Source organism: Pteropus vampyrus, unplaced genomic scaffold, assembly GCF_000151845.1.
Source record: "Pteropus vampyrus isolate Shadow unplaced genomic scaffold, Pvam_2.0 Scaffold41, whole genome shotgun sequence".
Lineage (NCBI taxonomy): Eukaryota > Metazoa > Chordata > Mammalia > Chiroptera > Pteropodidae > Pteropus > Pteropus vampyrus.
In genome coordinates this window covers 7,421,159-7,431,835 of record NW_011888822.1, presented here as the reverse complement: position 1 = coordinate 7,431,835, position 10,677 = coordinate 7,421,159, and the positions used below count along the sequence as shown (strand labels likewise).

Here is a 10,677-nt window from a genome sequence, read left to right as displayed (position 1 = left end):
TGGTACATAATTGTAAAGTAGCCTTGTTTGCCAGAAGGTTTATTCCTCTCTAGTTTAACATTAAGACTCTTCGTACACTTGGTTTACATTAATATGTGTTGCTTTTTTGAGAGTTAACAGTTGAAAGCAAAAGCGTAAGTACCTAGCATAAGCTCTCAATGAATACGTGGTAGACTTGGTCCTAAACCTTACTTGTGTGATCATAAGCATAGACACACCTTGAAATTTTGCCAGGAAGAACCTGGCCATTGGTTTCCTGCCACTGAAGTCGCTGACTTCTGCTGTCCTCATAGGAATAACTGTCACTCTCACATCCTGGGCAGTGGTTTCTTCTCACCATGGGAGGAGAAATCATCAAGGAAAAAGTGTGTACAGGATACAACTGCACAAGTTATCGTCTGTCGCCTTTAATTTTTATAAAATGTGAAAGATACACAGAATTTTGGTAAGATACTCATCCAACTTGAGTAACTTTCCTGGGTTGCTCGGCTAGTCAGTAACAGAGCACAGTTTAAAAATCTCAGCTTCCTCATCTGTGAAATGGGAATAAAAATATAGGAGCATGATAGGATTGTTGTAAGAAGCTGATAAGTTTTTAAGTCACCCGGCTTAATAAATTTTAGCTGTCATTATTATCTGAGCTCTTGACCATAACTCGAGTAAGGGTGGACAATGTGGGCTGCCTGCAGTGAGTCAGGCAAGGTGCTAGGTACTGAGCACGAACCATCTCGAACAAGGAAGGCAAATAAAATTAAAATAGTTCCTTCTCTAAAAGATCATTCCTATCCCTTAGCAGACGCAGAACTGTAAAGTGTTCTTGTTTACCAGAAGGTTTATTTCATTCTAGTTTAACACTAAAGATGTCAGTATGTTTGCTTTACATTAATATATGTTGATCTTTTGAGATTTAACATAGTTGATAGCAAAAGCATAAGCACCTAGCATAAGCCCTCGATGAATTAGGGCAGGAGTTTTACCTCTGATTCTCAATGAATTATTCTATTTCTGACAATATAATAACAAGACAAGAGATATGTGATCAGTTATCTAAAACATGTCGCCAGAAAATGGACCTCTTCTATCTGGTCGTCAGTTGAAAGGAGAATACAAAGGAGGAACAAGGGCACAGGGACAGTGAACATTTTAGGAGGAATTTGCTGCTTTATAGAATTTGATTTGCTTCCACTGACCTCCCCTCTCTCAGGAAAACAAGCGAACAAACAAATAAAAAATAAAACACTTGATTACTTAGAGCAGGGATCGAAATATTTTAGATTTATGGGCGATGCCATCTCTGTCACACCTACTCAGTTCTGCATTATAGCACAAAAGCAGCCATGGACAATCTGTAAATGAATCACTTTGGCTGTGTTCCACCAAAACTTTATTTATGGACACTGAAATTTGAATTTCATGTAATTTTCATGTATCACAAAATATTATTCTTCTGATTTTTTTCCAACTATTTAAAAATGTAAAAACTATTCTTAGCTCGCAGGTGGTACAAAAAGAGGCTGCAGGCTCAATTTGGCCTGAAGGCAGATTTGCCAGCCCTGACAGAACACCAATCTGAGAGGCAGACCTGGCATGGTTAACTGGTTATTTCACCTCTACAAATCATCTGACGGCTCTGGGCCTCAGTTTCCTCTAATAAAAACAATAGTCTTATCTTAAAGTCTTCCTAGGATGCCTTTCAGGACTGAAAGCCAGGCTGCATGGTTGTGGTGTGGTTTTGCAGTCAGACAAACCTGGTTCTAGCCCTGGCTCGGTCTCTGACTTGCTGGGGGACGTTGGGCAAGTTCCTAAGCCTCCCAGTGCCTCAGTTGCCTCATCTGTAAAATGAGAATAAAAATGACATTGACTTTAAAATGTTGCTGCAAAGATTAAAGTGATATGATATTGCGAGCCCTTTAACTCTTGTTTTCAACAAACATTTATTACAACTAGCATATACTCAATAAGTGCTATCCTTAAAAAAAAAAAAAAGACACTTAATTCCTATTAAAATAATTTTAACAAGACAGCATCTATATACTTCCAGAGTAGTTTTCTTCATAGTCCTATGATAAAAAGCTGTCCTGATTGGAATGAGTGAGACTGCATCTTTTGAACCAAACTCTGTAATTTTTGTCCACTACTGTTACCTTCTCTCGTAATGAAAGCAAAGAACAAATTTGATAAATCAACCATGCATATCTGTTACAGCTCTCTCACTCCACCCAGTGGCAGGAAGTCTGTGGTAAAACAGACAGAAGAGGTGGAGAATTTTTTAAATTTTAATTATTATTATAATTTTTTTTATAATATCCTCTACTAGTCGAGCAAGATTTCATTTCAAAATCAGTCCCCTTTGATTCTCTAAGCATTGCCATTTTTAGGGCATGCAGTTGGTAGACAACCATTTGCTGAGTGGCTTTCGATAAGCAGATACTATAGAAGTACCTGAAGTTTGACCAGCATGACTGGATCAGCTATCTGCAGAGATTGTTATTAAAAGTGTTGTCCTGCAGCCTCATTAAAAAGCAGTGCTGCATTTAATAAATACTAGAACATGACAGCAATGCTATTTAAATGTAAGGAAGAGATCAATTTCCGTTGTAATTGGGTACACAGGCACAAACACTCTCTTTGGAACTCTTAATTTCGTGTTGGACTTTAAAACAGCCATGATGATTTCTGTTTAGAAATAAAGGCAGGGAAGGGGCTATGGAGTAGATATCAGCTACTTGGTGAATCAAGAAGAAACTAACCTCGAATACTCAAAGAATATCATTAATGAAAGGAATCCACAAACTAGCAAGCAATTGCCCAAGGCTTCCTCTGTTATCCTTTTCCAGTGACCTCGTTTTACTGGCTGCTTTTTACCTTTTAACCCTCTTCTCTGTATGTTCCCACTTCCCCTTGCAGCCGCTCGCTCAGCAGGAAGAGGAATCAGGGTTAGTGGGCAGCAGGGCCTGCTCTGGCTTTGTTTCTCCCTGGACTGTTCATAGCCATGCCGTCCAGGAAGAAGCCAGCTAGGATGCTCGGAGGGAGATGCTGGCAGGGTCAGGGTTGGGGTTGGTGCAGACGGGACTTGGCAAGCTCACATTTTTCTTCATCTCTCTACTTGATTATTTCTCTATCTCTTCCTTTTCACGTGTCTGTCCCTCTCTGGGTTATTCCTTAAGACTCTCTCCCTCTTTTCATGTGTCTCTGGCACCTCTTTCTCTCTTCCTCTTCCTCTTCCTCTCCCTCTCCTTTTTATTTTTCTACCCCTCCCTCTGCCTTTCCCCTCTCTTACTCTCATGTCTGTATAAATCTCTAGTCTCCCTCGTTCATCCTTTCTCTTATCTCTTTTTTTCCTGTCTCTTTCCCATTCTCTCTCTGTGTATCTCTTGTCTGTCTGTCTGTCTGTCTCTCTGTGTGTCTTTCTCCTGTCTCTCTTTTCAACTCCACTGCCTATGTCTCTGTCTCTCCCTTGCCACTGTTTCTACACACTGCCACCTCCTACCCTAGTGTCACAGATTTTCATCTGACCAGAGTCCCTCTGTATAGGCTTCATTTCTCCTCATAGTCCTGTGCCTGAGCTTATATTGCAACATGAAGATTTCTTTCAAAAGTACTTGGTTCTTAGCCTGCTTAGTATATGCTTAATAATTAAGGCTGTAATTAAAGTGTAACTGCAAGTATAATTAAAATTCACTTTAGTGGATCCTGAAATTATGAAGCAATTAGGCATTTTGATATGGCCCCGCAGGAGTAGCTGGAAGGAGAGAAGGGCCCTGCTTTTCTGGAGAGCTGCTCTACCCACTCTTTTACCCTGGCCCTGCCCACTGGTTGTTGACCTTGAACAAGGTCTCGCTTGCCTGGGGCACAAGGAGCTGCTGGACAGAGGACTGGCAAGCAAGAGCGCTAAACACAGCCAGCTGCTACACAGCCCTTCTTAGAGAAAGAGGCACCAACAGAAGCCCTTGGAGAACCCCGAAAAAGCTCAGGAGCAATCCCTCCTTATTTTTCCTCAGGCCATTTAGAGTTCCTATTTCAAACCTAACAAAAAGTGTTATTTGAGGGTGTTGAGCCAGCAAGACAATCAGAAAAGTACCCACCCACACCTCACCTCCAAGCACACTTTGTACGTCAGAGCCCCTCTGTAGTTCTTCAGTCCGTCAGTAGGTACATCCTATGTGAGGGGTACTGTGCTAATAAGCCCAGTGATAGCCTGATAAACAGGCCTGACATAGTGTCGGCCCTTGTGAAACTTGTGTTTACTGGGGCTGAGGGAAACGTCAGCAAGCAAGCCCAACAGTGCTATGCTTCTGAGACTTACAAGGTGCTCTGGAAGCTCACTGTACAATCCCCTGCTCTATTTAGTGGGGTGAGAGGTGGTGAAAAGAAAGGTTCCCCCAAGAAATGCCATTTAAAGACAGAGCTCATGAACGGCAGAGAGAGGGCAACAGAGTTCTCAGTGGAGGGCACGGCAAGGCCAAAGGCCCAGCATGTCTGCAAGTTCACAGATTTCTAAACCAATAATTTTTTTCCCACTTGGTTATACCTGGTGCTAAGTTGGGTGCTGAGGAGAGTATTAAGGAACTGATTTAGCTAGGCTAGTTGGTTGCAAGGAAGAGCAACCCATATTTCAAAAAAAAAAAAAAAAAGGTCAAGAGCTATTTCATCTATGGACATAGATGGGAACTCAGGTGAAACTGAATCAACAGTTTGCAAAATGGGCCAGTACCATAGTAAAGCTGACCCCAAGTAAGAGAAGGAAGTGAGTTGGAGGCAGACCACTGGAGCATCTCTGTAGCACTTGTCTGTTCACTTGACTCCACTGCTCTCTGCAAATGTGCACTGCCTTTCTCCTTCCTGCTTACTTATGACTAGTAAGGCCTTTTCACAATACTACTTTCTATGTTATGGACACTACCCATTCAGACTTTCAGGAGAGCGAGTCTTTTAACGACTGCCATCTATCTGTATTTGCACTGCCCTTAGATCAGGTACATCAACGTTTTGGGAACAATCGATGTCTGCCTCAGGACAGAGAACACCCTGTGGTCCCTCTTCAAGTAGGGACAGTGGGTAGGGTAGGTTTAGCCAGACAAGAGGTTGGAAAGAACAGACATCCTAATTCTACCTGACCTTGCTCTTAAATAATTTGTAGCATCATTGGGATTCATATGTGATCTCATGCATGAAAAAGTGCTGCAAAAGTTAAATGCCAAACAAGAGTCACCAGGAAATCAAAATAGAGTGAGGAAAAGCAAAAGATTTTGAGACTAACTCCTGCCAGTCACTCCGCCTCAGTGCCTTTGGCTTTAAAAAAAAAAAAAAAAAACGTGATTTATAAACACCTAGCTCACAGGTCATTGTACAGGTCAAATTAGTAATGTCGGAAGACTTTGTAAACCACAAAAACATAGAGTTGTTTTTTTTTTTAATTATTGTCAACATTGCTATTATGACGTATTTACAAAATCATAAGGAGTTAGTCAAGGTTCAGAATGGGTAGTAGTTCCAGAGATCATTCAAAACAATGAGAGAGCACTATTGAATGCCTTTCCACTGTGTCCTAGCAATCACTAGCTGTGCTCCCTAGACTTCAGTCTTTAACTTCATTGTGTCTTAGTCCTCTCATCTGCAAAAGGAAGAATCATAATGTTAGCTATCTTGGGATTGCGATTGAGGAACACATTAATATACTTAGAACCCTGGAACAGTCTGACACATACTAATCGGTAGCTGCTATTACTGCTTTTATTATTATCACTACAACTAGCACTGCTAATTCCTATATTAGTCCAGTTGCACAGAGAGAGCTTGATAAGATCCGTGCCCACAGGAGGACCCCTACCAAGGAAAAGGAGAGTCAGAAGATGAGGACTGCTCAGGCAGATGAGTCTGCCTCTTGGCGTGATCATGGAGGTCTTGGGAGCCATATGTTGAGATCGTAGGGTGCTCTGAAGGAAAAGGGAAGAAGGAGAAGAGCCTTTGTATCTTAACTTGGATTTTTTCCCTAGCAGATTGGAGGACAGTTGGAGAGAGAATTCTAGTCCATATCTATGTTGAAGGAGATAAAAATTTACATATTTACTTTTTATTCACCTTCTGGTCCAAAGACTGATTTGCTTCTGTGTCAGTCAGGACTTTCGCTTCACACTGTGTCGTTGTTCCATGAAAGCGCTGCCTACAGGTTAATGTGAGAATTCCTTAGCCTGGCATCTAACACTTGCCACAGTCCCATCCATCCTCTGTCCTACTTTTCAACCTCTGGGACCTTGGCTGAAACTTTAAATAAATCAAAATGCCTACTGAGGCTATATTAACGAAATAGTAAATCTTTACATCTGCATTAGTTAAGTACCAATGTGTAACAAATTGCCCCCAAATTTAGCAGCTTTACACAAGGAACATTGATTATCTCAGTTTCCGTGGTGGGGAATCCAGGTGTGACTTGGATGAGTCCTCTGGCTCAGGGCCTCTTGCAGGGCTGCAACTGAGGTGTCAGCCTCGGCTAAGGTCATGTTAAATCTTGGCTGGGGAAGGATCACTTCCAAGTGCACTCATGTTGTTGCTGGCAAGATGAAATTTCCTCTGGGTTGTGAGACTAGACGCCACCGTTCTTCACTGGCTGTTGGCTGGAGACCACCCTCAGTTCCTTGCCCCCTGGACTTCCCATAGGGCAGGCAGACCCTGACAGTTTGCTTCATCAGAGCTAACAAACAAGGAGTCAGAGAGAACAAGTCAGAAGTCATGGGCTTTTGTAACAGTCTCAAAACTGACATTCCATCACAAGTAGCTAGATCCAGCCCACTCTCAAGGGGAGAGGATTACACTGGGGCATGAACACCAGGAGATGGGGATTGACTGGTTTAGAAGCCGCCTACCACATATACAAAGTAATATGTTCTTAAAGCAATGCTAGCTTCTGTAATGAAGAGAAATGCTAAATGACAGACTTAATGGAAGGTTCTTTCTCAATCATGTAAAGTCTAAAAGGGTGAGCGAGAGATATGCTCGGCTCTACAGAGATAATCAAGTAAGCATCCATACTGAAGGAGTCATTGACATCTTCCAAAATGTGCCTTTCAGGGCTAACCTGGCTGACAGCAATCCAGAAGGCAGACAGGGAAAACAGAGCTTGGAGGGTCGCGTTGGACATTGTTATGGGCTTGTGTTTTATATCCCTTTGCATTCCAGTGGCCAGAACTCAGACACATGACCCTGCCTAGATGCAGGGGGCCTGGGAAAGGCACCCTAGTTGGGCAGCTCCCTCTCAACAAGAGTTCTCCACTGTGTAAGAGGAGTATGGGTCTTTGGTTCACATCTGGCACCGTCTGCCACAGATACTTCGCCATTTACAAAATGCTGTCACATGTATTATTTCATTTGCTTCTCACCACAGCCTACGCTATCAGTATTATTACCCTTACTTTACAGACAAGGAAACAGACCAGCATAGCTTTAGAACATTTAGGACTGTGTCATTAGAGAGAATAGAGTTCATGTCCTTTCTCTACCGCTTAAAACCTATGTGACTAAGCAAAAGTTATTTAACCTCTTTGTGCCTCAGTTATCTCATCTGTGTAACAGGGGCAATAAGATCTATTTATTCAGTCATTGTAAAGTTTTCATATGCTGCATATAAGTCACTTAGTATTATATTTGGCATATTTAAGTCCTTAATGAATATTATAAGGAAGATGATTATAAGTTATGTCTGTCGATAAAGAAGTTGAGGTTCAGAGCAGTTAAATGATTTACTCACAACTGTACAGGTAATACACAGTAGAACCAGGATGAGAGGCTGGGTATTTCATCTAACAACTTCCCTATCTTTCGAGTTGTTGCTTTCTAGAGGCCGTTCATCAGATTCCTGTGTCAGGCAGCAGCGAGTAAGCAGACAGTGCTAAGTGTCCCCTTCACCACTGCTTTGGTGGACCCAGGATCCCTGGAGAATCAACACTACATCACCTTTTCATTCCAACTGTTCCTCTTTATATCCACCTTTGCCTTTTTGTATGAAACATGCTGACCATGTGCCTCCTTTTTATTTGCACTATTAGGTCCTCTGAGTCCTATATTTAAAGGCCTTTGTTTATGAATAGGCTCTCTCATGCTAACTAGATAAAAGCATAAGAAATGATGTAAAATGAGATATTTCAGACTCTTAAATTTTATCACATTTCTCCTAGGGGCTTATTCACTCACTCCGAAAGAACAGAAAAGCATTTTGCATGTTAAGTAGCCCAGAAGCAAACCTTAGGATGGGGTGGTTTGGCCAGCAAATGCTACAGATCCACCAGGAGTGGCCAAAAGATGTTATTCTAGGCTGTAATGCTCATTTTTAGGGCCTCTGCCTTTTTTGTTAGATAGAATGAGGAAGACGTAGCAGTGGACGTGCTGAATACTGTCATTGTCTCCAAAGCAGCAGGCTCATGGCCATAGGTGGGCAGATCATGTGACCTTCAGATCTCAGAGTAAGCCACGAGTCATACCCTTCATTTTAAGACGACTTTAAGACAAATGACTTCTGTTATGGGCCAAAACCACATTAAATCCACTTGACTGATTGTCAATAGAAATTGCAGCTTCTATCAGTAAAAAAAAAAAAAAAAGAAGAAGAATTCGTGAGTCTCTTGGAAGTCCCATATTTATCCTCTTTTCTAGCTGGACTGCTTGATATAGATCTTGTTATATAATCGTTCTTGTCAGTCACATAGACTAGAATCTACATTTAATTCATTTCCTGGTGAAAAGGAATGGGATGATTATATAGTCTTGTGCATCCTCCTGTGTTAGTCCCAGTATTCCATGCCATCTCAACACCCTGATTTACCATTCTCTTGCTCGTTTTTTACACAAAGCTTTTTCTTTAGATTTTCAGACTATTCAATGAAGAGATAAATCCATTTCAGAAGATTTTCCTTTTTCGAACTCATTAAACAAGTAGTTGTTAATCTTTCTTTGTTCACAAAATAAGAACCTCATTATTTTCACTTTTTAAGTGCCAGAGAAAATATAGCATTATTTTTATAATACCAGGCATTTGAAGTGAAAAGAGGAAAAAATTAGTCATCATCAGGATTTATCGAAATAGCCAGATCTGGATCATAAAAATCTGAAACTGAATTGTAATTAAATTGTTTTAGTGAAACCCGGGCATCCTGTGATTTCAGATTTTATGAATCTTCTTAGGGCACCACCTCCAGTGTCATTTCAATGACTGTCCATTATCCCCCTCTTCTAGGAACCAATGTCCACGAGGCCCAGAAGATACTCAGTAACAGCGGGCTCCCAATTACTTCAGCCATCGACCTGGAGGACGCAGCAAAGAAGGCTGTGGCCAGCGTGGCTAAGAAGTGATGTCTTTGCCCTGATCTCGTGGCAGAAGAAGTCCATTTTACCATAAAAAGGAATAGTTCTCTCTTCACTGTGAAGGAAATGGTTAGCACATTGAGAAAGGACAAGGGGTTAGGGATGAGCAAGAATCTTTGTATGAAAAATCTTAAATCTGTATCTTCTTGAAAAAGATATACAGACAGCCTAAATAACCTGATTTCTTTATAGTCTTTATTAAATCAATGCCCTTTGTTTTCATACTTTTCTGTTGTGGTGAGCCGGCTCAGTAAACTTGTGTTGCTGACTTGAAGAGCAGTCTATGTGACCAAACAGTGTGTGTGTGTGTGTGCAGAATTTGAGATCAGGTCCTCATTCGTTTACAGCAATCTTTGTGGCCATTTAATCCTGTATAATAAAAAAATGACAGTCCTTAAAAACTCAGACAAGACTATATTTAACAGATTAACTGTCAAAAAGGTGCAGCTAAGACATTCAAACTAATAGCTCTTACACATTGCAACAGTTTTAACAAGTTTCTAATTCCAGCACGTATTTGGAATATCGATGAATATTCTAAAATATATTTTACAATGGAAGGTCCACACTAATATCTCATACGTGTATTCTGCCATTTGCCTTAATATCGAAAATACTGTTTACCTCAAATGAAAAATAAAGCCAGAAGCCTTATTTGTGGCCATAGGTGGTCAGATTAAGTAGAAGATTTCATCTTAATCTGAAAAGAAAGGTGGTTCTTATGGAAATCTCTGTAATTAAGACATTCCAAGATGAGACAGCACTGGAGATCAAATTCTATTATGAGTGCCAGTATCTTTTCTCCCCTCCTCCTTCCCCCCAAATTCTACCAACTGGAAAAATGTAATTAAGAGAATGTGGCTTTTTTCCATAATGTTCATTGTGGGGGTGGGGAGGATTTGATTTGGTTTATGTTGATTGATATTTTGGTAAAATTTTATTTGTACACAAATTTAAATAAAATCTTATCTTTTGTAAGCTCCAAGATCTGTGTATTTCTCCCTTTAATCCATTTTATTCCTTAAATATTTTTTTCTTTTGCTAAGAAACTAGCCTTAGTGTCTTAGGCATATCTCCAAAATTAGAATATTTGGGTTATATATTAGTTATATAGTCCCAGGATTATTTCATTTCCACTCAACTTTATCAGCAACCATTTCTGTCAGGAGATTATTCAATGAAAGAATAAAAATTACGTACAAACAAGAATCTCAGGTTAGTGTCACAGATATCTAACAGGTTAAAATGTGACTTCAGTCTGCCTAATGCTAAAGGGAATGTGCAGACATAAACTCCCATTTAATAAGGTTCAGTTGCCAGCAT

General features: G+C 40.6%; 1 protein-coding gene across 1 annotated transcript in view; it reads left to right on the top strand.

Annotated features, from left to right (window-relative positions):
- SUCLG2 (succinate-CoA ligase GDP-forming beta subunit) overlaps positions 1 to 9,797 on the top strand; it is a 267,458-nt gene extending 257,661 nt beyond the window's left edge. Inside the window, exon 11 of the mRNA XM_011358503.2 lies at positions 9,227 to 9,797. Coding sequence (XP_011356805.2) covers positions 9,227 to 9,342 — 116 coding nt within the window. The 3' untranslated portion in view covers positions 9,343 to 9,797. The remainder of the gene's footprint in view (positions 1 to 9,226) is intronic.
- Positions 9,798 to 10,677: the final 880 nt, after the last annotated feature.